Source organism: Halictus rubicundus, chromosome 3 (genome assembly GCF_050948215.1).
Source record: "Halictus rubicundus isolate RS-2024b chromosome 3, iyHalRubi1_principal, whole genome shotgun sequence".
Lineage (NCBI taxonomy): Eukaryota > Metazoa > Arthropoda > Insecta > Hymenoptera > Halictidae > Halictus > Halictus rubicundus.
The window spans coordinates 9,940,919-9,968,699 of record NC_135151.1 but is presented as its reverse complement, the minus strand read 5'-3'; the positions used below and the strand labels follow the sequence as shown (position 1 = coordinate 9,968,699).

Below are 27,781 nucleotides of genomic sequence, written 5' to 3'. Positions count from 1 at the left end.
TTGGACAATTAGATTAGAAGATATTGAATGTTGCACTGAATGAGTATGTAGCATGAATTTTTAACATAGAATTTTATGCAATTTTTAATTTTTGTAGACAAATTTTAAGAAAGTGGAATTATGTACAATCTTACTTTCAGTGGCAGTAGTTTTTAAATAAATAAAAATCATACGAAATTCTGTGGAATTTTCAGAAGCCATAAATGCATAAAGATCCGCAGTCTAGTAATTAGAAAGAATAATGTGAACCAAGTCCATCTCATAGCCATAAGGCTGAAATAAATAAATGATAATATTTAATGTTGCTATAGTGGAAATAGTGCGTAATGTTTATCGGCATCTTTAACGAAAATTATGAGCATTGACGATTTCTTAAATTTATAATTGTTCACAAGATAAATACATCATCGAGTGTTTCTCTTTACGTGCTTTTCATGTCGGCCATGCAACACGATCAGGCGAAACGTTTCTTTAACCATAAGAAAATGATACATCGGTATTTTTAAATTCCTTTAATCCGTTCACAATTTTAAATTTCATGTACTAATTTTTGTGATAAATTCATCGAATCGCAGTTTATTCGTAACGACTTGATTTAGGGTTAGGTACCCAATTACTGTCTGGGTGACAATTACTGTGCCTATATTAATTATACTTATTTTAAAAGCATAATGAATATTTAAAAAGAGATATATAACATTTAATTGATTTTAATGAAAAAAATGTAATATGTTCGTAATATTCATTATGCTTTAAAAATAAATATAATTAACGTAGACACAGTAATTGGCACCCCCACAATAATTGGGTCCCCTACCCTACGTCTAAGAGAAAATTGGTTTTGTGAAAGAACGTAGTTGCATGGGAATTACTGTCTTATTGGGATTTCCATGGGGTACCGTAGGATATCATGAGCAGGGGGAAACCACCCGCAAAGATATTACATATAGCGCCACGTTGTGTTATAACCCGCAGCAGTTTGCACAAGCTAACCACGTTTTAACGATAATGACACGAATTCATTACTGGTGTTGCGGCGAAAGGAGTATAAACCGGACAGCTATATCCACACTTTTCAGTGCCGCAGTGTCTCAGGTTGCTGACGCATACAGGGCGTTTCAAAACTGCACGATCAGTGAAATAGGTTGTCCTAAAAGTCTTCTTCGCAATGTTTCTAAATAACACGAACATTTTGTGGAAAAAATAATTACAATTAAAAATTACTTAAAAGATTTTTGTTCGTCGGTTCCGATTAAAAAGAAATGCAAAATCCCTGCTATCTTCGTTACCGATCTTTCAACCGGTAGATTAAGTTACCCCGGTTGTGAGACTAATTTCCTAATAGCTTACAAATCATTCATTACAGGCTAAAAATAGACGACTGCTTGCTAGCAATATTAATTTCCGCCTTATCATTAAGAATTACAACTATTTACGTCAAACGCCCGAGACTGTCGATCAATTTAATGAGATCGCTGAGGGGGTAAAATTTCATTGTTTATTCATTCAATAAAACTTTTAACGAAGTCTTGATTAAATCCTTCAGAAATGTAAAAGAATTAAGTTACCTTAAACTAAATTACTAAAGAAGGTTTAAATGAAGTTGTCAAAGAATTAAGTTACATTCAGTTGCTACAGGACAGATTGTTAGTATGTTTGCGTATTTATAAATTCAAGTTTAATTACCTACTTATTCTTTAAAAGGTCTCATGTTAAATCAGGGCGCTGTTCGCCCCAATTGCATTACTCACATTTCATATACATACATTCTTTTATAAATTTCACTTTTGGTAATCGATATAAATATAATATTTTATTTGCAATTCAGGTGGAGGTTCAGCGCAGCAGGAATATTTTCCTTAGCAAAGGAAAGGCTGGAACCACTGCTAAACGAAGCTAAACCCGGAATACTTGGTAAATCAAATTTTAATTTAAAAAAAAAAAACATTCTAATTTTCATCTTGTTAAAACGAAATAGCAAGTTGTTTTGTGCAACCATTCTAGGGCCATTGGAGCTCAGGGAACTTACCCTCGGCGAACAGACCCCGTGCGTAACACATGTACGAACAATAGATTACACCAATGACGATGACAATCTCGATGGTCAAATTGGACAAACGAAATTGTCCATCGAAGCCGACGTGCGTCTCGATTGCGAGCAGTTTCGAATGCTGATAACAACAAGATTGTTTGGGAAAGGGTTAGTACATAATTAAAAGTAGTCGAAATCGAAACACCTAGCATTCCAACGCGTAGGGTAAGGGACCTAATTACTGTAGGGGTACCAATATGCTTATATTAATTATACCCATTTTCAAAGCATAATGAATATTAAGAATGAGATATACAACATATATATTAACTGGTTTTAATGAAAAAATTTAATATCTCTTGTTTAATATTCATTATGCTTTAAAAAAAAATATAGTTAATATCCCTCGCAATAATTTGGTCCCTTACTACATAATATATATGTTAATTGATTTTAATGAAAAAAATGTAATATCTGTTTTTTAATATTCATTATGCTTTAAAAACAATAGGGTCCCTTACCCTATATATCTCTCTGTCTTCTGACCGTAAAGAAACACAAATTACGTTTCTAACAAAAATGTAAGATAAAATGTTCGATTAAAGGGTCGGCATGGACGTTGATTTAGCTGTGGAGAAACTATCTCTCTCGGGAACGATTCTCGCCACCCTGACCCTTAACTCCATGGCACCATTTCCTCACGCAACCTCTTTAAGCGTGAGTTTTGTGGAGAAACCGGATGTTTGGTTCAGCGTAAGAATTCTACGGGCCGTACAAATGATGGAAATGCCTTTCATTAAGACCTGGATCCACGCGGTGGTTACGGACGCTCTGGTCAGCTGGATCGTTGATCCAGGTCACCTGGACATGAATCTGAGAGCGCAAGAACGGCCCGGACCTAGATTGGACTTTATGGCGAATACCATACCTCAAGGAGTGCTCACCGTTTTCTTGTCCCAAAACGGCTGCCCCGGTAAACGACATCTTGTTTTATAAAAATCTCGAACGCCCCACATTTACGTACTGCCCCTGAAATATATTCGATCAATATCGTGAACATGATTATTGAACGAATTATTTGAGCGTATATTGGATACGAAAAATAGTATGTACAGGGTGTCCCATTTGAAGCGATCCACTCGAATATCTCTGAAATCATTAGCGATATCGAAAAATGTTTCGAACAATTATATGGTTCCGAGGGGTTCATACTTCAATGTTAACGGATTCTATGGAGATGGAGGAGTAGAGGGCATATGAAGGTCACTTTCAATTTTTTTAATGATACCATGTATTTTCTAATTCCCTAATCGATGTAGTTCAGTCTTCCCCATAAAAAATGATTAACCTTCTTATATCGAAAAACCATTGGTTTAGGAGATATTTACATTCTTGAATGAAAGAAATTTTTGAAACGAAACAATTTTTCGTTAAAGAAATTTTTTGGCAATCTCGTCGTGTCAAGCGTTCTGATTCTTCGTGATGGTACTTAAATTTTTTTCTAACTATCATATTATGTCGTGTTAGTTTTATTTTATGTCTATGGAAGAAATATTTAAATCTGTAGAAAATTTGGCCCTTATAGTTCCAATCGGTGACGAAACGAGGTGGCTTGTGGTCACGCTAGGGGATCAAAGGCGTGTAACAACTCCCTTAAATTCCACATGGAACGAGGACGTCTCGTTCCTGGTTGGTGCCTTGGATAACGAGAAAGTTTCCATCAAATTAAAAGCAAAACGACTTGTCAGCACGATCACTCTGGCACAATTCGAATTGGCGCTTGGCGTCTATAACTGGGACAGCTCGCAGGTGTAAGTAGCGGAAGTCAAATGATCCTTTTCAGCTTGGAATAGCAATACCAAAAACTCAATATAACAATATTCGATTACTACATTTAAAGAGAAAGATTTTCTAGTGCTCAAATTTTCAAGCACAATCTCTAAAATATAATAATTAATACACAGTAGGCTCTCCCGTATACCGCGACTAGAAATTGTTTAATAAAGCAATCGCTTAGTTGGTAAATCGATTCCCGAAATTAAACTATGAAAATGACAATTGAAAAAAGTGAAGCGTAATTGATTGAACGAAAAGGTTTACTGGCAGTACAAGTGGAAATTTTCGACGTTTATAAACAGTTATAAAATTAGCGTGCAAAATGGACTATATTCGTTGAATTGTTCTGCTTCGATCAGAATCGAGACGGTATTGCAACAGAAGAAACCATCCCGCAATAGCGCAAACATTCCAAACATCAATGCTCGATTAGAGTACACCACTCTTCCAAAATTGGATCCGGATCTACCGCAACCGGAGCTAACAGAAGAGAATACGCATCTATCAGGTACAATACGTCTTTATCCGATAGTTTACCACCTTTTCAACGCGAAGTTGTTAAGAACTATTTGCGGTCGGAAAGGCGAGATCCTTGAACCGAAAAAGTATTTGGAAACTAGGAAAAATGGAACGTATCGACGCCATTTTACCTCTGAAAACTTTAATAAAGAACCTAGTTCTCTTGCGCTAAATTAGATCCATCTTTTCCTAGTATTCTTCAGATGTTTCTGAAATAAAAAAAGATAGTTAATAATCCGTATTCTGCGTTATCCGTATCTGATATTTTCAGTGTCGCGAAAATATTCCAATCGACCACAAAAAGCAGGTAAAACATAAACTAAATACTGTGTCGATGACGATGGATGTTGCTTTCGAGCATGAATGTCGAACATTTTCATTTTCCTGTTAAAGCACAGCGCTGTATTATTTCACTTTCGTACGAATAAATGTTACACATTGCGTAGAACGATTATTGAACAACAAATAAATATTTTCAGGTGTAATCGTGGTGTACATCCACTCTGCCGAAAATCTGAATAGCGACAGTTCTCAATGCAATCCTTATTGCATGTTATTCAATAATCGAAAGAAGGTACGACTTTTTTCAAGGGACACTAGGGGTGTGCGAAAATCGGGACGAGTCGAGTCGGGTAGGTTCCCGAAAATTGGGAAGAAAAATTGGGAAAAAATGGAAAAAAGGAATTGAATGAAAAAATTGGAAAAATTGGGATTTTATTTGTTTCCCCTTAGTGTCGGAAATTCCGACTCTTTCGGAAATCCTACATGTTCCCCGACCTGACCCGATATTTCGGGTTCCCGCACACCCTTCAAAGGACACACAAATTTTCATATAGTTCTTCGGGAAACTTGTTATCTTCTCCTCATTAAAACTTCAGGTAAAGACGACACATTACATACGAGGTACCACTTCGCCATGTTGGGAGTCCAGAGCCCAATTTCTTGTTCAAGATTATACTCAAGTCTCGCTAAGCTTTGTTGTATATTCCTGGAACATCTCAAAATCGACTGACAGCGATATGCTTGGACTTGCTATATTGTCCATGTCTCAGGTAAGATCGTAGAATTATTTAATCTGTAAGGTGCGAAAGACAATCCTCTTTTAATACCTTTTTAACATTCTTAACATTTTTGTACCTTCTCTTCCACCTTCTGGCATGAATTCTACTCTCAACGCGTGTTAAATAGGGACCCAATTACAGGGGGGGGGGTTACCAATTACCGTGCCTATATTAGTTATACTTATTTTTAAAGCATAATGACTATTAAAAAGGAGATATTAAATTTTTTCATTAAGATCAGTTAATATATACGTTATATATCTCTTTTTTAATATTCATTGTGCTTTAAAAATAAGTATAATTAATATAGGCAGAGTAATTGGTATCCCTACTGTAATTGGGTCCCTTACCCTATTTCGTGAAACGAAATGAGACGTGAAGAACATGACGATGCATGTGATCTAGAAATTCCAAATGATCAGAAAAATTTCGCTCGGTTCTTCGCTGACTGAACAACAACGTTTTGTTTGCAGGAAAGTACGTGGATAATAAGAAAAGAACTGTCTCTCAGTGGTTCGAACAATATGTCGAAAATGATGGTGTCGGTAATGTTCTATCCTGTGAAAAGCGTACAGCAAGTGGTCACGAGCCGAAGAAGTAGCTTGGCCGTTCCTGTGTCTGACGACGAACCAAAAACGAAGAGGAACAGCTTGCCATGGATGCAACAGGCAGTTAGTGCGGTTGATATTGGCGATCATTTATTCATTCAGCCGTAATAAGGTTTTATTTCTGCCTCGTCATGTTTCATATAAATCTGATTATTTTTAGAAGCTATTATTGACTAACAAGGATATAGACCCGGCCTCGTCGGACGTATCGAGCCTACTTTCCACCGGAAGTGGACTAATGGAAGTAACGCTGATACGCGCGAAGGATCTTGTGGCGAAGGACTTAAACGGCTTCAGCGATCCCTTTTACGAATTAAAACTGAACAACGAAACGAAATACAAGAGCAGCATAAAAAAGAAAACCCTGAATCCTTGCTGGGACGAAAGTTCCATCATGGGTTTGCCGAGGATAGGCGAGACCTTGGATGTCGTAAGATCTTGTTTTACGAATACAGTGGATTCCGGATATTTGGGACATAGGATAAGAGACCCAATTACTGTGTCTATATTAATTATACTTATTTTTAAAGGTATTGAATTTTTTTCATTACAATCAGTTAATATATACGTTATATATCTCTTTTTTAATATTCGTTATGCTTTAAAAATAAGTATAATTAATATAGGCACAGTAGTTGGCAACCCCACAGTAATTCGGTCACTTACCCTAGGGCTTTTCGTTTAGGTTTTGTCCTTAGCGCTTTGCTCCAAATAAACGAAATCCACTCTAATTAAATTCGGTTAGTGCAAATGCTGAAGCATGGCTACATCATCTTTCTACGCATAGGTTTTATGGGATCATGATACTTTTGGGATGAAAGATTATCTGGGAAAAGTATCATTGACTCTCGAAGACATACGGAAGTTATCGAGCAGCGATCAGTCCCATTGGTTCACATTGAGAGGAACCAAAACGGGAACTGTAGAGTTGAGGATCAAGGTCTTGTCTGAAGAATGCGAAGTACTAAAAACCTTCTTCTTCATTGTACACAGACAATTGCGCTTAACGTTTCTATTTTTCTCGTATTAACTCTATTTGTTTTTTTTCTCTCTTTTTTTTCTAGACTCAGAGTACGTACGCAGCCAGTAACATTAGCGAAAATTCGACGCAAATGAATATCGAGACTTCTGAGTCAGTTTCGAATATCATTAGGAGACCGTCGATGGAAAAATCGAAGATGAGGTTGCATTTAGACGTCGTACCGCCTCCACCGCCACCGCGTACAGTAACTTTGTTAAAACCCACCATTTCCAATCAGTCTGGTAAATTTTTTTGCAGATAATCTCATTTAGTTATACGTTTCAATGCAAGTTTTCCTAGTTTGTTGATTATTTATCGTACGAACCGCTTCGATTAGACAAAGCCAGCGTCGGAAGCAAAGATTCGAATGAGATGAACGGCAACCAGAATTCTTGGATACCTAGAGTTATTACGGAAAGAGTGGCAGATGTGATTGATAACGGTGACTCGACAAAGTCAAGGGAACGACGATGCTCTTATAATAGTTTGACTCCGAGCCCGGAACAAAACTTTGGCAAGAAATTACCACAATACAATAGCTTCCGCGTTATGAAACAAAAGGTAATCGGAATCCTGAAAAAAACTCATCCCTAATATATTATAAATATTCAAAATTAATTAAATTGTTGGGTTCAGAAGTATCTGATCGTATTAATCAAACAAATTACTATAAATACTGCCACGAATGTTCAATAACAGCAAAAATATAAATAATCTTAGGTGAAGAGAGGACTGAAGCTCCGTAGATTTCGCTCAGAAGTGAACATAGAAGAGAAGAATGATGCAAAAGGTATAACATTGAGTTTGGAGCCCAGAGGTGGAGGAGAAGCTGATGCTACAGAGCTTTTACAAGAATCTGGCTTAGCTCATGCTGTATCACAACCCGATATGCTTGGCAGAATAAGACAGCCTAGTCCACGTTTAAGACTGAGACCAAATGGTTAGTATACTATATTAATAAATCTTTTCATTTACATTTTAATCAAATACGAAATCTTAATGGTATGACTGATTATTGAAATTATTTCTATTATATTAGAATTAAAAGTTGTCAATGGTACCAGAGAAAAATATTCAGGGATAGAAGGTAAAGTTCTTCAGGCTCAAGGTCTTCATGTTGCACATATCGCTCAATTATATTGTAGAATTAAACTTCAAACGTAAGTATATGGTAAACTTAATGTATAACTCAATACATTATAGTTTTGATCGTGATAATTGATACTTAATAGATGTACCAGTCCTGATAAAATCACATCATCAACAAACAGTGGGAAAACATTGGCAAAATCTCGACTATTACCTGCTATGCCCAATCCACAATTTAGCATAGACTTTCACATTGAAGGCGACAATGTACCAAGACAATCTTTATTGATATTTGAAATTCGAAGCGCTAGCAAAGAGCTACTAGCCAGTCGTCGAATTACTCTTCATGAATTATTAGGTATATGTTAATCTATTTTTTTCATTTAAAGTTAGTAAATTTTTACCACATGCTTGATATACTATTACTTTTAGGAGTCTCAGCTGCAACTGATGAAATCCAGACATGGTTAGCATTAAATAATGGAGCATCATTAGAAGTGCAAATTGCTCATGGAAGAGAATTGAAAACTAAATCGACTAAAAAATTGTTCCGATCTTGGTCAGTACACCGAATAGGGAAAATTTAAAATACCTCAAAATTGTATATTTTTTATGCATCTTTCATACACTTTGATTCACCAGCACAACAATGTACAAATTATACATTCTTTCTACATAAAAATGGATTGTAACAATTAAAACTTTTATGTACTCATATCATGTTTCAAATATTTTATTTACATGTAAATATATACATATATACATATAAATATAGTTAGTTAAAGTAAATAAAGTACTTAATGTTACTCTACAACAAAAGATTGTAATATTCATGTTTTGTAAGATAAAGAGAATTGATTTATTCTTAATTATAAAGCGATTTATGAATGAAATTCGAGAAACAAATATTATCCTTCTGTCGTCCATTCAAATTAAATTTTTATACCATTTTGTTTCTGAATGTGTTGCACTCACTGATATAGGTAAGCCGAAAAGAAAAGAAAATTTGTATTAAATACTTCATTTTTTAGAGCAAAGCTCTTACTTGCTTATTCAACAATGTAATTGATGATTTAATTTCAAATAATTTATTTATACATAAATTTACATTGTATGATATACAATTTATCATGACTTTTATTGCTACAATCGGTGCATGCTTTATATCGTTTCAAATAAATATAATACATTACAGAAAATAATACCTTTAACACTTTCATGTCCGCATGTTTCATGCAAATACTTTCGTCTGCCAGCACCACTCGCATAGTTCTTGTTTTTATTTTTTTTTTTACAAGTGAACTGAACTTTAAACAAGAACAGTTCTGTAAGCCCATAAGGCACGCTACAATTCATTAACATACAATATTGGTAGAAACAAAATTTGATGTAGTATCAGTAAAAATGTAAGCACCGCCAATGTAGTAGCATTAGTAGTTGACTATCAGTTTTCATATGACACCATGTTGGTGTAATCAGACAAGAAAGTGTTAATATATCGTTAAATATTAACATTTTTAAAAACTCTTTTCAATAGTTAACAATGTGCAAAAATAATTGCTATCATAACTCATATCAAAATCATTTACATACAATAAATATAATATTTCTTCAATAGTTATATCCCATATAGCCATACAATAACATTAATTTCCTCTTATTTGCATATGTATAAAATATAGATGCAAGTAATATAAACAGTTTAAATATTATACAAAATGTTGTGTAAAAATGTATATATATATATATAATTTAATCATTCTTTAAAAAGATTTAAATTTCACAAAATGCGAACTTGTTATGTTACCCTCTTTATAATAAATAATATCTAATATTTAACATGAACTTTAAATACATTATGAACAACTTTGGCTCCAATAGTAATTGCATGTTGCATAAAATGAATCTGCAGACAGTAGGATTTTTCAAGTTTTCAATTAACTCATTAGTTCACTTGCCACTGAAATAAATCAAATTTTCCTACATTAAAATGAGATCAAAATATTATTAAAACTAATAATTTTATCTTTATAACTTACGACTACCCATCTATATTATAAAATATTGTATTTATACATATATAGTAATATACCTTATGATAAATTTTCACAACTTACCTTTAACGGTGCTTGAGCCTTATAGGCGTTAGCTTCTTCTTCGCGTTTCTCACGTTGTTCATCTAACCTTTGTTGACGTCTAACAGCATCCATATTCTTAATACCTCGACTTTGCTGTTCAGCAATTCTTCTTTCTGCTGCCTCTTTTTGCTGTCTTCTCCTAGTCTCCTAAATTAAGAGACATGTTCTTTAAATCAAACTTATTAGTTTATACCTATCATACCTTCTCTTATCATTGTACCATTCATTTTATTATAACTTTTTGAATGCCACTAATGTAAATAAGAAATACTAAAAAATAAAATAGGAATGACAACTATGACAGTACAAATGCAGAACAATATTTGTTAGTGTACGTTCATATAGATAACCTCAAAATAATGAATTTACCAAATCCGGTGTTAGATTTTCACATGAAGCTGATTGTTTATAACAAGATGCACACAAGTTGCCCATGGCAAATACGACGCTTTTAATATGCGCAACAGTGTCAACTATCTGTATGGTAACAATTCCTTCACCATAAATACATATGCGTATTACGAATTGTCAACTAGTGTCAGTCCGTGGCAGTTTGTAATCAATACCAGCCTTACGGGAGAATGTGTCGCTCGAAAAATACGGTGATTTCTACTGCCCTCTAGGATAGATTTTGGCTGGAGTAAGAAACAGAAAGTCAACGACACACAGAGTGGTATTTGGGCTAAAAACCTGGCCAAAATATTTTCTTGTTTTTCCTACGTGATACAGTTAGTTTATGAATAAAAAAGTCATTTCTAACTACATACTAGTAATAATAAGTATATTTATGGGTGTTCATATGTAAAACTAAGGCGTAGTGCAGCGTCAAGGCCGCCACAATTTATATAGGCAGCTACGAATAAAAAAAACTTTTTCAATGCAATAGAAAATTGTATTTGTTATAAAAAAAACCATAAAAACACGAAGAACATATAATAAAAATATACAATTCGTATAAAATTACATTTTATCTACATACTCTTTGTCACAATCATTTAAATCATCTGGTTTCAAAAATTCCAGTGCTTCTTTTGTAAAGGACTGCTTCTTTCTATTATTTTTACGATTTATACTACTTAAGTAGGGGTCCGAGGTCAACAAGAGCCTATTCAGAACATCTTCATTACATCTTCATTCATTTCAATTTTTCTTCTAAATCTTCCACTTTTTCATCAAATAGCCGCTTTGTGCTTCCTTTTGTGAGCTCGTGCAGTTGCTTTCGAGTTATATACTTGAAGGAATCCTCAGAAACTTGTAGAAACGAAAAGGAAAATTAACCAAACATCAAACTTAAGACGGACTAAAAAGTATAAAATTTTTAATAGCTATTAAAAATTCACAATCACAAATTATCAGGATTATCTGTATGGAGCTAGGAAAAATTATTTTATACTTTTTAGTCCGTCTTAAAAACAGGGTATATTAAAAAAAATAATTTTTTTTATTTAAATAATTTGTATTGTCATCCAGTTCTGTGCTATGTTTAAAGTTTCAAGTCTCTAGCTCATCGGGAAGTTAGTTTCAGCGAGTTAATACAAACATGGCAATAAAAAGGGGTTATATTTGGAGCTTTATTTTTTTTTAATGTGAAAACTTGTGAAAACTTTTTTGCGGTATACTAATTCTACATATCCTGAAGTTTAATACCACGTAACTTTTATGTCGTAGCGATGAGTAGCACATGTTTAAAAACACTAATGTATGCAAAAAAGTCATAAAAATCAAAGAGCTCTTAGTCAGGGTTGTAGATCGGTAAAAACACGTATAAAAAAAATTTTAACATTGAAAAAAATATGATTAATATAATGTACATACCTTCTGTAACAATATCCATCACAAATTTCGCCACAAAGATCACTTCTAACATAAAAATTATAACAGGAAAAGATGCGTACAAACGGAATGCTGCGATCAAACACGTGTGATAAGACTCTTCGTCGCCTTGTTGCGCCAGCGTTTCTCGTGGCGGGTAGTTGGGGAAGGTAGTTCTACCGTACGGTGGAGGCGTCCCTGGCCGTCGTTCTCTGTGAGGAAGCGTCGGGTACCGTTACTGGTCGGCAGATAGCTTGCAAGCATTGTACGCGTCGCGTCAACCTCGAACCAGAGCCTTCTGCTCCGGTTCGGTTTTGTTTCTCTCTTTGAAAGAATCAGAGCCTTCTGCCTGATTCGTTTTTCATCCCCCGTGGATCGGAGACTTCTTCTCCGATTCACACCTTTTGCTCCGCAATAATTACTCGACATACGCTAAATGGTAAAGTGACCTTTCCCGTCTGTGGAAAAGTAATCTTTCCCATTTAGCGATCTGCGAAATTTAGTTTGTAAGATTGTCAAAATCGTCATTGTAAGAAAGGGAGTCAGAAGGAAGCGTATCGAATTCCTTCTGGCTTCCTTTCGGGTCTCTCGTGCAGCAACCTCCTCGTGGTGAGACCTTGTAAGAACTTTTAGTATCTTACAAATAGAGAATAATATCGAGCTAATAGCTGCTGATTTATAATTTGCGATAACATTGTAAAATAGAATTTAAGACTTACTAATTATAAAAACTTGTGTATTTAATTGAATTGTGTCAGAATTTACTTTAGGCTAGCTCGGGATGAGCCAAGGTGGGCCTTCAATTCTTTCCTTGTTTTCCCCTAGTCCACCTTCAGCTTCTTGGTAAGCTCCTTTGAATTACTAACCAAAAAACACAGTTTTTCATCGTCACCTTTTTTCCTGGATTTCTAATTGAAATTTGCTTCGGAACTTTTCAAAAGTTCCTTTTCTTAAAATTCATAATTTTTGCCTAAAATTGGTATTCCTTCGATCGGAGGTCCTTTCATTTATTATATAATAGGTATATGGGCTAAGCTTCTCGTGGATCTAGTTGCAACATTTGTCGTTCGTCAGCGTAGAGGGCGTAAGAAATCTAGTTGTTGTTAACAATGTCGGTATTTCAGATCGTGAGACACGAGACCCCATATGGTGATTGGTCTACTCTTATACCTCGTCTGTGGTTCTTTTCCGTGCTAAAAGTTGCCCAGGTTCTGTTCCATGCTAAAAATGAGTAGGGGGCAGCATTGTATCGAGAACGCCGAAACTCCGGGCGTGAGCACTCTTGTATCCTCTCTGCACACAGGATTAACACTCGCCATCCCCATATTGCAACAAAAAGTGTCCAGAGAGATTAGTTCGTATCAGAGAGCTGTTCTTATAATATTGTCGTCTTCAAAAATGTAATTAGACAACATCTCAAGTAATTTATAAAATAGGTATAACGTGTAAAATATTTATTTTCACGAATTAAAGAAAAATATGCTTTTGTAACACTGTCAAACAATCAGTCGCGTTTAAATTCATTTTATACATTTCTATTGTGGTGTATGTAATCATTACGAGTGTTGTATATGTTCAAGGTTCCGAACATCGTTGGAGCTATGGCTTTCGCTCGTTCTTTCTCGGTTAGTTTTGTTTGCACGAATTAATTTTGTGGGGTTAAAGGGGTAAAATGCTACACGAATTTAGATGTGCAGAAAATTTGGCAGTATACTGGGTATTTCACCTAACTTGACCACCTTATATATATCGCTTATTTTGTATGATAGAAAAAATTTCAGAGGGAGAAAATATTCTGTTCGAAAGCGTCAATAAGGTGATGGGCCGAATTTTTTTTGTCAAGGTAATTTTTTTTCGAAATTTCAAGGTCATCGTATTTTTCTTAAATGGGACTGCATATTTTCACTACAACAGTCTTATAGCTTATAAAAAAAAAGAATCCAACGAGGTGTAATATGTTGACCTTCGCGTGACCTTTAGCGAGGAAATTATGAAATGTTTGTCAATAACTTCAGTTCGCGTTCGGGGACGGTAAATGAAGGAATTTCAATTTCATTGAAACAGTGTACTGGTGCTTGTAAACAGACATTCGTATTCTTCTTTCATCGGTTGAAGTATGTTTACAAGTATGATTATCAAAGCGATAATCTTAGCAGAAGATTTACACTTTAAAATCAGTATCAGCACAACAAGCTGCAGTATCAGTATCAGTGCAATTAGCATATCCATCATGTACACTACTGCAGAAAAAGTTGAAATGATTTTAATCTATGGAGAAACAGAAAGGAACTCTAATCTTCTGCTAAGATTATCGCTTTGATAATAATGTTTGTAAACATACCTCAACCCATGAAAGGAGAATACGAATGTCTGTTTACACGCAAAATCTGCATAATGTGTTGACTGGGTCAATTAAGACCCACGCTAAGATTTCGTAAATATGTATATATTCTAGTTTAGTTAATTTCGAATATATTTTTTTACCTTTCAACTAGAATTATTATTTCCTCGTAGAGGATATAAAAGACATAATAACAGTAACTATAAATAAATAAATAACATTTATTCCAAGTCACTGCAACGGCTACATAAAATAGTACGTCTATGTATAGAGTGTATATGGCAAATGTGTACTTGACAGTTGTCGCATACAGAACTGTACTTGTTGTCGTTACCGATGCAAATGTAGCACCTTGAACGCTTACGAGGCTCCGATATTGGTATTGTTTTGACTATTTTTCTACCGGTCGCTTCTATAGCATTTACAATATATTTGTGAAACGTTATCTCGCGATTCTCGAATTGTATTGCACGTCTTTCTATATTATTACTAACTAATTTCCTAGATAGCTCCTCCAAGAAAATCTTTCTTTTCGTTTTCAACGTATTATTACATTCCCACGTCGGATATTTGGTAACCCATACCACAAACGCGTTATACGCGGCAATATCCACGTAGTGCATGAAAAGCAATAACGGCCATCGACGCGTGGATCGTCTGCAAGAGTATTCTTTAACTAGTTTATCGAAAACGTCCACGCTGCTTTTTGTCGAATTGTAAAAATTGATTATATCCGGTTGGTAATTCTGTTCCGGTTTCGAAATGTTCAGCTCGTGGTGTAAACTGGATAACAACACAACACACTTCCGGGGCTTTGGTACATAGGAAACTAGGGTTAAATTGTGAGTAAATAAAAATTGCGAGGAGAATTGTTGTCGGTCCCGCGTTTGCGTGAGTATTTTCGGTAGATCAGATCTACTTTTACGCACGGTTCCTACGAGAAAAATTTTATTTTCTAACAACTCCTCAGCCAAACCAATGTCTGTAAAACTATTATCTGTGGTTATTGTCCGATTCGAGTTTTTCCAGAAATCGGTTAACTGTTTAACGATATTATGCCCGTGCTGATTTTCCGGAACGTTTCCACTTTTACCTAAATATACATCCATGTTACAACAATAAAACGTTCTTGCATCACAAAGGGTTCTTATTTTAATTCCACAGTTCCCGGACTTGTTAGGCATGTACACCTTAAAAGGACAGCGTCCCCGAAATCCGACCAATTGTTCGTTAACAGATCCAACACTTGACGCGGCGTACGAGTCCCTGCAATTAGCTGTAAACGTGCTGGTAACATCTCGTATCGGGGCCAACTTATCGTGCGCTTTTCTTTCCTCCCGCGTAGCGGAATCATCGAAACGGATGTATTTCAATATATCTACAAATCTATCCCGGGACATGGTAGCTGCATAAAATGGTCGGGAAAACGCCTCGTTCTTTCTCCATAGGTCACGTTTCCTTTCGCGAGATTCCCTGAATCGTCCGGCGAGCAATAGAATCCCTAAAAATGCGTCGATCTCTATACTGTCCACTAGTTTCCATTTCTTACTGGGCGGCACGCTCTCGTTCGCCTTCTTATTCGTATATAGAACGATAGTATCGATAATTTGTTCATCGATGAACAATCGAAAACACTCGTCTATCGTTTGGACGTTCTCGCTCTTGCTTGTCAGCAAAAGCGTATGATTTTGTAAAGAATTTTGAAATTCTGTTATGTTGTTGTTATAGGGAGGAATATACCTCCAGATGCGTCCGGCTACGGTGTAATTTTTCGCATCCATATCTTCTTCGCATTCCGCCGCATCGAACTCGTCCGGTTCCGAGTCTTGTATTTCTAGCTCGGCATCACTGCACGTCGTACTCGCACCGTCCGACGAAACCTCGTAATTACAAATATTTTCATCGTGTAGAAGTTGATAAAAAACTGACAGGTCACTTGCAGATACTTCTGACATCGTGGGACAGTCGTCAATGCAATGACACGTTACGAAAAAAATATTAAGGAATCGGCTTTTCAACGAAATCAATTTTCTTGTGCATCACACGAATCTTCCTTCGTCGGAGTATTGTAGGTTACTACTTTCGTCGTCGTCGTTCGCCGTTCGCCGTCCGAGATCTGTTGTTAAAAACGATCCTCACTCGATGGCTAACATAAACAGTTCTCTCACTGTGTGCGTTATCGTTCTAAAGTCGTCGGGTCTCCGATGACTCAGCCTTAGGAGGGGTCAACACTGTTGCACCTTGGGCACGAACATCGGCGCGCGGATCATGCGCATCAGATATCGCCATCCATACTGGCTCAATGTGCGCTGAGAACACCACTTGACACCCTTAAAAAGGGTCGTTTTTAATGACCGGACATATCAGCGAGCTTTGTTTGTCAGTACCAAAGCTAGATGTCATAATGTACACGTGAATATTCACGAGCAAACCATTAAACGAGTTTGAACAAATCTAGAAAGTCAATCTTCCCTTATAAACTATCCCTCAGTAATCATATCACAAATGTTTTAATTTTACTTTTTTTCTAAAAGAATCCCATCATTCATCTACAGTACACTATGATTTAAACCAGTTATTCTGTTGAATAGATGGTATATTCTTTTATTTATAATATTTTATCGCTTTTCGAGTCCGGTTCAACTAGGTATGCTACACGTTGATATTACATTTCCTGAAAAATTGTAAAATAATGAAAGAACTATGTGTATGTGGTTAGATAGTTTTTTTCTCCATTTATTGTAGCGAGAAAAGAGTAGTTAATCCATATAATAAATCGTAAGGATAAAATCTCGTTACAAATGCGAAGTTTCATTATTCAGAATGATGAATATGTTTTGCTCTTTTCCGTCACACTTTGACTTCTTTTATCTGAAGTTCGCTTTACTTTTTCTTCTCAAATTGAATAATATAATTTACAAAAATGTTTCTGCTATCTCAAACTTACCCAAGCTTTTACTGTCCGACACTTATAGGGTTACAGGGATATGAACTGTAGTACGTCAAAGAATACACGCAGAATATAAACATGTTATCTACAAAGCAAAGTATCGTCTCAAACTTAATAACATTTGCGTTAATCGAATGTCTCACTATTAATCTAATTAGTAAATAGCAATACTACATTAAAAAATGTTTTATTTCCTTTCGACGGAATTTCAAAAAAAGACACAGCTTACATCTGAACAAATTGCAGCTGTGTTCATGGACCACAACTTATTTCGCATGACCAAGCAATCTGTGGTAGTATTTTAAACAACAAGAACATCAACTAACAATAAAGGTCTCCACCAGTACCGATTGTCTCAGTTTCGTCCAGTTTCGTTTCTATATGTAATGAAGATACTGTGCACTAGGGATATTGGTGATATAGAAATTCGTCTCTGGTTACACTAAATAATTGTGTCATAACGAATTCATATATTAAAACATGACATTTTAAGTTCTATTATATCAAAATATTGCGGCAATGTAGCGATTTTCTGTCACACGTGTCTTCGTATGGAAATATAAATTGTAAACTATAACTATTAAATTCAATCGTGTTGTAAATAAGGTTAACTTAAAGGTTGCAAATCTTTAACTGGTTTGCACGTAAATAGTAAGAAAGCATGAGTGTGCATTAAAAAGGTTTTCATCTTATCGATTCATTGTATGCAAATACCTTTTCATTCGAATACCTGCAGTGTACATACGCATGGAATAAGCGATAGCTGAGAATCAAACATGATTTCTACATGGTGCTACTATATTTTGCCGGTAGTATTTTTTATTGGATTATTCCGAAAATGCCGTGAAGGCACATGGGGAAGATGCAAGAATATGGATAGCTTACACGGCCGAGTGTACATTGTAACAGGTGCCAATTCTGGCATTGGTAAAGAAACCGTAAAGGAATTGGCAAGAAGAAAAGCTACAATTATTCTAGCCTGCAGAAGTTTACAAAATGCTCGGGATACCATATCTGACATACGTTCTAAGATACCTACTGGAGAATTAGTAAATCAATTCTTTATTACTTCTTAATGAATATGTATTAATATCTAATATTATCGTATGAATAACTACAATTATTATTTTTACAGATACCCATGAAATTGAATTTAGCATCATTCTCATCGATCAAAGACTTTGCTGCAGAGGTGATAAAAAATTTTCCACAGATTCATGTGTTAATTAACAACGCAGGAGTATATGTTCCTTTCAAAGAACATGCTCTAACCGAAGAAGGCTTTGAAATTCACTTTGGTGTAAATCACTTGGGACATTTTCTACTTACAAATTTGCTCTTAGAAACGTTAAAACAAAATGCACCAAGCAGGTTCGTTGTAAATTAGTATTACAGTATTCTCTCTGTAACTGTGAAAATATTGGGTCTGCAGAGTCACAGTTATAGTAGAGGTGCTACATTCTTTGTAGTATGGTGAACGTACAAAAGGATAGCAATTGAAAAAGGAAGAGGGACTGAGGTTCGACTCTCTGTCTCTCTTCTCCGTTCGCCATCCTGTTTCATGCCCAAAACTTTAATCGCCTATTACACAAGTAATTATGACAGTAACTATATCATGTTTGGTGTAATTTTAATTAGAAAAACGAGACGAATACGAAGGTAAAAGGTTCATAAAAAAAAACAAATATTATATAGAAAAGTTGCTATCTTTTGCTTCGCTTGTTCCAAGGGAATCTCCCAGTGGTAGAAATAAAATTTTAGCTGTTGCAGCAGAGATCTTTTTCACAGTTATGGACAGAATACTGTATTATGAATGAAATTTATCCTTAATTCATTAAAATTGATTCACAATAGGATCGTAATTGTGACATCAAAGTTATTTGAACATGGAAAAATAGACTTTTCAAATTTAAATGGCGAAAAAGACTTGACCATTAAAGGACGCATGAATCCTGCTTACTGTAATTCAAAGTTAGCAAACACCTATTTTGGTATTGAACTTGCAAGAAGGACTAAAAACCATGGTATTAACATTTATATGGTATGTCCTGGTTTTACTTACACAGGACTGTTTAGAAATGTGAAAAGAAGTTGGTTTCATTACATTATTTTCTCACCTATTGCTTTCATGTTCTTACGTACAGCAAATCAGGTATTTCTCACCATTATACTCGATGGATGTGATATAGCGTAGTTGTAAAAGAAAATTATTATAATGAAAGAATTTTTCTTGTAGCCATTTCAAGTACATCAATTTTTATATACTTTTATACTGCTTTAATTAATGGTGAATCAATTAACGCCATCGTTTGAATAACGAATTTACAACTATACTATACATAGTCCATAACAAATATTTTTACAATGGACACTGTTACTATAATCATTTATGTATTTATTATTTAGGGTGCTCAAACTGTGGTGCATTGTGCAATAGAACCTTCTTTATCTGAGAGTACTGGTAATATTTACCGAGATTGTAAACTTTATATTTCAACAAAGAAATTAGATTCTGATGTAGCACTGCGTTTGTGGAATATTAGTGAAAAACTGACTGATATTACTAATGAATTACAAGATAAATCGGATACAGAGTGTTGTACCACTGTTGATGCAGATTCTGAACACAAAGATGTTACAGAGTAAGAAATAAGACTGTTGCACGGCCGTACAAAGAACCGAAGGTTTTAATTTCTAGCGATATCTTCAGATATTGCAGTCAACTTGGTCTCTGAAACTTATTTTATAGGATTAATTAATTTGTACCCTTTCATATATTATTTGGGTGCATGTTTTGATTAAAAGACCTTAAAATTTACAATTAGTCTTACCTGCAAATAGGCACTTAAAATAAGTCTTAACTTGTCACTTTCGTCTTATAAGTCATGTCTAAAAATTTGAAAAATGACAACTCAAATTCTAGAATGTATGAATTAAGATAATTAGATATATGCTAGAATATTCTTAACTAAAGTTTGATATTAATCAATTAAAAAATAGATTCATTAATCAATTAACGAATTGTGATTGTCACTAAATTAGATATTCTTGTTAAATAATTTATAAGAGTATCGTGCAGCTTTAATTGGTAAAATTGCTAATGTATTATAATCTCAGACGAAGAATAGGGTAAACCATTAAAAGATTTCGCATTCCACGGCATTTGTAATGTCAATACTTCAGAAAGCCTGTGATTTTAACGGCTTTCACGTTACGAGAATTGTAAATTTTCCAAATGCATCAAGATCAACTCTGGCTCAGGTAACCAAATTTTTAACACTATTGTTATTTTACTATTTCAACTATTGATGTAAAGTAACGAAAAAATTTTGTATTGTGCAAGTGAAAGAATTTGTAAAATACAAAAACGAATGCGTGTGTTTGCGAATGCGGAAAAAATGGAGAGCTGATATAATAGTATCGTACAAAATTTACAATCCTGTGTAATAAATAGAAATAATATTCATTAATGAATAAGTAATTCATTAATGAATTATATAAGCCTAAGGCATTATGTATATTCATAAATATTAATTATTAACAACGCCTAAAGTATGCAGTTGTCGTTTATGTTGTCCATTGTAATAATGAAGAAATGAAACACTGAAATGGTAAGAAGACAACAAACTTACAGTTAGTATACGGTAAGATACTTATTGTTAGCATCCTAAGTCTGCAACTAGAAATACATACATCCTACTTGTTTTATCCTAAGACATGGAAATGAATATTTAGATGAATATGTATTGTATATACATTAATTTAATTTTTTTCATATTTAGTAATCATTGAATCTTTATTTTGTGTATAAATATTGTAGTTTATTGATATGCATAGTAAAATTAAGAAATTATTGCCATAAATTTCATAAAACATAGTGACATATTTTTGTTTGCATTCTTACAAATAAAATATCACATTGTATAGTTTTCTAAAACAATAGCTAGAATATTGAAAATGCCATAAATTCATAATTAAGTATCCATACGACAGCAGAAATAAAAAAATTTGAATAGTTTTAATGACATTGAAATTTCTTTGAAATGCCTTCCTATATATTGCGAAATATATTATATTTTATCACCAATTTGTTAGTCACTGTTATTGCTTTTCATTTCATTGTTTATTAAATCACTGACATCTGTCAGTTTGATTTACTGTTTCTATTTCAAAGGAAATTTTTGTTATCATTTTTTATACTATTCCATATTTGTTACTATACTTTTTTATATAATAAACAAGTAAGAAATATATCATTGGAAATACTTGATTACAATGGACCAGCATACACTCTAATTTAGTCATTCTATTATACATATGTTCTTTCTAACTGGCAATTATTATAAAGTCGCCCTTTCCAACCAGAATGGTTTAGGTAAGTACAGGGTGAGCTAAAAAGGTGTGACATTTTTGTAACGGCTGTAGCTCCGCCCAGTATCGCCATATCAAGACTTGTTCCCCCACTCTAACTTCCCCTTCTACCGCGCTATTCCCCACGTTTCCGGTCACGTGACGCGTTCCGTCTCTGTCGTGTCTGTGTCACAATGTCACGTGACTGACCCGGTACTGGCAGAGAGAGGGTAACTTTATCCCCTCAATTCGTGCTCCCTCCTCTTATCTGGCGACTATGCCTGCTACACACCGAGCATTTCGACACCGTTTCAACGTCAGACGTCGAGAAGCTGGTCCATCAAGGAACACGATTTTAAAATGAATACAGAACTTCAGGACTACTGGTTCTTAGAGACCAGGTACTGCTCGAGGCAGAGATCGAACAGCAAGAACTCCGGAAAACGTTGAGAGAGTAAGGCAAGCTGTGGCTGTGGAAGCTAGCCCCAGTCAGTGTCGCCAGATGAAGGGAAGGTGCACGAATTGAGGGGAAAAAGTTACCCTCTGTCTGCCAGTACCCGAGTATGCACGACAGAGACGAAACACATCGGAAAGTTGAGAATAGCGCAGTAGAAGTGAAAATTACATAGAATGGAGGTACAAGTCTTGATCTGACGACACTGGCCCCAGTCGCTCAATTAGGCGGCACGCTCGAGGTCTTACAAAAATACCCACAACTCCTCGGCTCACACTGTATATAATAATTGATTTAATATTTTCGTTGGTCCTTCCATATACACTTTGCACTGATGTTATTGGTTTTTTAATAATGACGTAACAGCCACGTCTAAAAATTTTAATTCAACATTCCCTAAGTATCGACGAAATAGTATTTAATTGAACACATTATTTATGTATCAAATCAACTTAATCTTATTGCCTGTACATAGAAATATGAATAGTACCAATTTTATATACATAAACATCGCATTTAAAAAAATATAAGCATACAATGATTTTGACATTATAGTAATCATACAATAATCATTATCATGAAATTTTATTCTATAATAACCAGTACCATTAGTAGACCTATGAACTGTTCGACTACTGAAAATACTGTTAATGATACTTGCATAAATCACTATACATAACCACATACGCGCCCGCGCGCACGCATGCAACTAGCCTTCACAGATATATGTACGCACAGAGCTGGTACGCATATGCATATCTAAATTTTATATACATAAGTTAATTTGAACTATATAACATATCACGTTAAATTATTCTTTTCAATTTTCATGAAATTCGAAAATTAAGAAAATACAACATCAAACATAATCAACATATTATTACTGCACACTTAGTTCTTTATCTATGTTCCTTTACTTCAGTAAAGTTTACATATTAGTTTGCATATTAGATTTGAATTTTAACAAGTAAGGAATAGTGTACTAGACTCCCGTTTAATAACACAATAAATACTTTAATATCCTATGTGAGCCATGTATTGAATGTTTTGGGATCTGGTGCAGTTAGACATCAACTACTACAGCAATAACAGCGTCGCAGTATATTCTAGAATATAAATATTACAGTCGAGGTTTCATAACTTTAAAACTGGTTTGCTTGTTAGCTAAAGCTTCAGTACGTGCATATACATTTTCCGAACTACGTTTAATGATGTCTATATATTCGCTTGATGCTTGAAAGTCACATTTCTGTGCTGATTGTATTAATTCTGTTTCCAACTAAAATCATAGTAAACAATATTGCATTAATATTAAAAAGAATGATAATTAAATCAATCGGATTTATATATACTTACTGTTAATTCCTTATTTGCATCGTTATGACACCAATGTTTAGAATGTAACGAGTCTACACTATCTTTCCTGTAACATATAACGAAGTTAACTGCTTTGTAATTTTTATACCACAGTATATACTACAGTATCCTATTTCTCTATACTTACTTCGTCTTCGAATTGTATTGTTTTTGCAATATAGCATCTTTGGATGTAAGATATTCTTCTGGATAACTACAAATGGAACTTGTTCTTTGTTTCTGTTCATTTCCTTCATAAGTACATGATATTATATCGTCTAAAGATAAACATGACTTAGCAAACTGTTCTTTGTTATGCGTCGAGGTTTCGATAGCAATCGCAGAACTTTCATGAATATAACTTGCTTCGCCAGATGCCATTCCCGGATCATCGCAAACTTGTGAAACTTTTTCTATATTATATTCTATATTCTGTTTACTATTTTTTAGAGCACTATCTACAACATCATTAACATTCTTTAATACTTCGCTAAATTCTTCAGGTTCATTTTTCTTGACTATATTATTATCGTTTGAACTATCGTCCCCATTTTGACTACTAGTAAGTGCCATTTCACAACTACTTATTGAGTTCGAGCTTCTGTCCCTTACGCTTATCGAGCCCTCCAAACTATCTGCAGCATTAGTTGATTTGGAAACTGATGTAGGTATCATTATTTCTATATTACTTTCTATTGCAATTGCATTATTTGCTTGACTACTGTCTTCGACATTTGTACCACTTATATTACTTAAAATAGCATCGTTTAAAGTTTCATTGCTACTATTACTCGACCTATATTTCGCTAGTACCAATGTTTTATTGTCTATGGCACTTTCTTCCGACTTGCAAATTCGTTTTGATTGACTGCTTAAAACGAGAGAGTGTACAGGCTTATCTAAACCTTGATCCAAAGAAGATCCAAGAGACGATTTTATACTCTTCAATTGACTCATAGACCTCGAGGATCGATGGCATTTTTCGAAAATTATCTTCTGAATAGGTGGTGTCAGTGGTACGTTTTGTTTCCCATTGCCAATATCGATATCCAGAGATGACGTAGAATAAGTTCGTTTTGAATTATCCAAACTGAAACATAAAGTTTTATGGTCATGAAATATTTCATAATTCTTCAGTTTAATACTTTAACATGTTTGAGACGAAGCCGATTTTGATATACCGTCTCGAACGTGTTAATAATAATAGTGTAACATACTGAGATTGATTTGGCCTAATGTTTATCAAGGTAACTAAGTTTGGAAGCGTTGCTCGTAAGTCTGTTGTTGGAAGGCCACAGTACCACCTCAACTGAGCTATGTTTTTGTTTAATAAATAAACTGCATAACGGAATTGTAATTTATCTTTACTACGAGCAAACAATGGAAATCTAGAAAATAATTAATTTTATTAATTATATCGTTTCAATGAAACTATAAAAATATATAAAAACAGAATACTTACTGTCTTTCATTGTCAGGTAAGTGATCCGTAATATGATCTATAACTTTACTACGTGATCCGTAATGTATAATAGGATATCTAGTAGGTATGTTAAGAAAATTAGCAATCATTTGCGTGGTATGAGCAACAAATCCCAATGCTACAGCTACTTCAGTATCATCTGACAATTCTAAATCTTCACTATCTGGTAGATGCGCATTGTGTATTCTAAATTTTCCTTTTCCATCCTGCACGATGAAATTAATTAATTACGATTACAGTACTCATACTAGTATTAACATAAATATAGAATATGACAATTTTTAATCAATAATTCATACCTGGATTATAGGATATATTAAACTTAGTTCTGAAATTAATTGCCTTCTTCTACAAGCAAGTTGGCTACACAATTGAACGTATGTATCCCTTGTATCTATTTGATTCTGTCGCCACTCGTGTAATCTTTCTATATCTTTATTTAGTACCCTATATTTTTCCATCAAATCTGAACCTATAATACACATAAAAATATGTTAAATAAGCTTAGATTTCAATATGTACAGTTAAAAATGAACAAATATCGTTTTTTACCATAGCCTTGATTTTCCTCCATAATAGTAGAATGTAACTGAGTCAACACTCTTAGTTCACTCATTTTCCTTGTTCTTTCCTGTTCTAATAATTTTGTTCTAAATCTGGCCATTTCTAATTCCTTGCGTATTTTTAATATCTCAGCTTTCTTCTCTCTATTTACTTTACGAGGTTGAAGTAATCTGTTTAACGAAGATTGTGAATACTTTGGAGTATGAAAGTTATCTCCCGAAGCAATACGCATTCTTAGTGTCTGCACTGACTCCGTCTGTTGTTTTAGTGCCTGCATTTTATTTTTCAAACTACTAAGTTTACTCACAGTGTAACTATCTCTTATTTCAGAATTGTTGACTTTTATATGTATATATCTTTTCAATTCAGGTGTCTCGACAAAGCAATACATTGGTGTAAAGTAACCACCATGAAATTGAAAAATTAGAGAATTTGCTTTCAGAACAGTTTCTAAATTATTTGGTAATTTTGGACCAATGTATGCCAGACCAGTAAAAGATATGCCCCATGTAAATACAGTTACATCAGTTGGTGCGTTAACCACAATCATTCTTTTCCATAGTCTTACAATTATCTCTGTTAAAGAATTTATAAATATTCTTTTTATATGCTTTATAAAATATAAGGTTACAGATATCAGTTTTATAATGTTGTTAATGACAACATTACACATTTAAGGTACCAACAGATTATAATGCTCACCACTGGCAGTAGAATAATCGGTGGCATGTATATTTGATACATCGAGACTTGACCATCTTGGATTGGCATTGTCAATCGCTTCGCTTGTGTACAAAGGAGATGACATGCTTGTTCTATGTAGTGTATAATAAAACGAACAAGGCCCGTCATGTATGTTTGGTTTTAAATTACATCCTATTATTTGTACAAGATTTCTAAGTCTCAACTGAAAATTATATGCCGCATAAAGTGAATTAGTACACGAGTAAAATCTAACAAAATATGTTTTGTAAATATTATTTATTTAACGTACACAACATTTATTTCGAATTTACCTGCTGTGTAGCAAGAGGAAGCCAGGTTTTATATCGCGGTACAATACGAGGTTGTAAAGTTAAATCCAAGTCTCTAAGAAGGTTTCTTGTCTCCAAAACCTCCATTGTATACCTTCATAATATTGTGCAAGTAATATCATTAAAAAATAATACACGATAACATAGAAATGATTAAATAATATTTAGAATTATAATGTGCTTCCAGGTTATCTATATAAATTTGTAATTTACGTAAACAATAACAAATAATGTCAGATACAATTCTTCTCTTTCATGAAATACGAGTCTTATCAACTGTATGTTTCAGTTACAAATATGCTTATTTATATGAACATTTTTTCAAGACACTGTCATTTGCTAGATTTTGACAGTTCATCGTATTGACACCGAAGTATGTGTATATATGTATATGTATTTCGATATTTCGTCAAGTTCTTTGACCAAACCTTTCCAGGACAGCCAAACGTGTAAATTTGAAGTTACTTTAAAGCCTTCCCAACGAGAAAATCCACCAGTGTCCACCACTCATAATTTTAGAACGCACACACACATATATGCAATGTTATATGTATGGAGAGTTTAGCAACAGGTAGGAGAAAATTAAAAGAATAACTCTCCACGATAATGCAAGACGGAAATCAAAAATAAAATGATATCATCTTTTAATTAAAGATGGATGTGGTGGATATTTTCGTCAGTAATTATTGACGATTCAAAATCTCGGTTCCGCCAATAGTAGCATGTCTGAGTCAATTCAATAAAACTGCGCATATTGTGCAAGACTTTAATAATTAATAACTTAAAAAACAGATCAGCATTGCAATTTTTTCTTCGTTGACTCTTATTATATATTACCATTAAAAATTGCTTGCTGAATATTCTAATATACACGCATTTTAAGTGTCAGTATTTAAGCGTAATATGTTACAAAGGCACAGAGCTTTCTTATACAAGGAATACTTTATGGTTGACATTTCTATCCTTTGCGGTATTTGATAAATAAATATACGTTAATATACTTCTTCTAATTACATAATTAATAGAAATTAAGCATACGTATAAAAACAAAAATGATTATACTGTATTTCGTATTTTTATAATATTTCATAAATGTTACATCGTTTAAATATGCGCGCCGTATGAGTTTGTCT

The 27,781-nt window shown here is 34.2% G+C and overlaps 4 protein-coding genes across 8 annotated transcripts in view; 2 read left to right on the top strand and 2 right to left on the bottom strand.

Moving 5' to 3' along the window:
* LOC143352622 (extended synaptotagmin-1) overlaps positions 1-9,790 on the top strand; it is a 37,018-nt gene extending 27,228 nt beyond the window's left edge. For 4 of the 5 annotated variants that reach the window (XM_076785272.1, XM_076785273.1, XM_076785271.1 and 1 more), the window contains 17 exons: positions 1,829-1,914; positions 2,005-2,200; positions 2,638-3,005; positions 3,618-3,843; positions 4,228-4,376; positions 4,659-4,694; positions 4,867-4,961; positions 5,266-5,439; positions 5,922-6,119; positions 6,217-6,486; positions 6,844-7,017; positions 7,121-7,319; positions 7,415-7,638; positions 7,798-8,017; positions 8,117-8,237; positions 8,310-8,524; positions 8,599-9,790. In XM_076785272.1, the coding sequence (XP_076641387.1) occupies positions 1,829-1,914; positions 2,005-2,200; positions 2,638-3,005; positions 3,618-3,843; positions 4,228-4,376; positions 4,659-4,694; positions 4,867-4,961; positions 5,266-5,439; positions 5,922-6,119; positions 6,217-6,486; positions 6,844-7,017; positions 7,121-7,319; positions 7,415-7,638; positions 7,798-8,017; positions 8,117-8,237; positions 8,310-8,524; positions 8,599-8,753 (3,106 nt within the window). In that variant the 3' untranslated portion in view covers positions 8,754-9,790. The remainder of the gene's footprint in view (positions 1-1,828; positions 1,915-2,004; positions 2,201-2,637; positions 3,006-3,617; positions 3,844-4,227; positions 4,377-4,658; positions 4,695-4,866; positions 4,962-5,265; positions 5,440-5,921; positions 6,120-6,216; positions 6,487-6,843; positions 7,018-7,120; positions 7,320-7,414; positions 7,639-7,797; positions 8,018-8,116; positions 8,238-8,309; positions 8,525-8,598) is intronic. The other variant, XM_076785270.1, reaches the window with a different exon arrangement.
* On the bottom strand, positions 9,232-10,883 carry Svip (small VCP interacting protein). The gene is made up of 3 exons (XM_076785280.1): positions 10,674-10,883; positions 10,284-10,451; positions 9,232-10,126 (listed from the first exon to the last, which is right to left on the bottom strand). The coding sequence occupies exons 1-3, from the start codon at positions 10,737-10,739 to the stop codon at positions 10,112-10,114; spliced, it is 249 nt and encodes an 82-aa protein (XP_076641395.1). The 5' UTR covers positions 10,740-10,883; the 3' UTR covers positions 9,232-10,111.
* A 6,827-nt stretch (positions 10,884-17,710) lies between these two features.
* On the top strand, positions 17,711-21,429 carry LOC143352621 (retinol dehydrogenase 11). The gene is made up of 4 exons (XM_076785267.1): positions 17,711-18,456; positions 18,543-18,778; positions 19,262-19,559; positions 19,814-21,429. Exons 1-4 carry the CDS (start codon positions 18,184-18,186, stop codon positions 20,051-20,053), a joined length of 1,047 nt encoding a protein of 348 aa, XP_076641382.1. The 5' UTR covers positions 17,711-18,183; the 3' UTR covers positions 20,054-21,429.
* Positions 21,430-23,289: 1,860 nt separating this feature from the next.
* On the bottom strand, positions 23,290-27,177 carry Uvrag (UV-resistance associated gene). The gene is made up of 9 exons (XM_076785266.1): positions 26,631-27,177; positions 26,317-26,521; positions 25,603-26,190; positions 25,350-25,522; positions 25,030-25,256; positions 24,785-24,955; positions 23,716-24,657; positions 23,568-23,634; positions 23,290-23,490 (listed from the first exon to the last, which is right to left on the bottom strand). The coding sequence occupies exons 1-9, from the start codon at positions 26,733-26,735 to the stop codon at positions 23,332-23,334; spliced, it is 2,637 nt and encodes an 878-aa protein (XP_076641381.1). The 5' UTR covers positions 26,736-27,177; the 3' UTR covers positions 23,290-23,331.
* Positions 27,178-27,781: the final 604 nt, after the last annotated feature.

Excerpts from the sequence above, each read along its gene's own strand:
- LOC143352621 (XM_076785267.1), top strand. The coding sequence starts at position 18,184 with ATGATTTCTACATGGTGCTACTATATTTTGCCGGTAGTATTTTTTATT. Across the intron at positions 18,779-19,261 it reads AAACAAAATGCACCAAGCAG|GATCGTAATTGTGACATCAA; the intron begins GTTCGTTGTAAA and ends GATTCACAATAG. Across the intron at positions 19,560-19,813 it reads TCTTACGTACAGCAAATCAG|GGTGCTCAAACTGTGGTGCA; the intron begins GTATTTCTCACC and ends TTTATTATTTAG.
- Uvrag (XM_076785266.1), bottom strand. The coding sequence starts at position 26,735 with ATGGAGGTTTTGGAGACAAGAAACCTTCTTAGAGACTTGGATTTAACT. Across the intron at positions 25,257-25,349 it reads TAATATATCCTATAATCCAG|GATGGAAAAGGAAAATTTAG; the intron begins GTATGAATTATT and ends TTCATCGTGCAG. Across the intron at positions 23,635-23,715 it reads CAATACAATTCGAAGACGAA|GAAAGATAGTGTAGACTCGT; the intron begins GTAAGTATAGAG and ends TATATGTTACAG.
- Svip (XM_076785280.1), bottom strand. The coding sequence starts at position 10,739 with ATGGGCAACTTGTGTGCATCTTGTTATAAACAATCAGCTTCATGTGAA. Across the intron at positions 10,452-10,673 it reads AAAATCTAACACCGGATTTG|GAGACTAGGAGAAGACAGCA; the intron begins GTAAATTCATTA and ends CTCTTAATTTAG.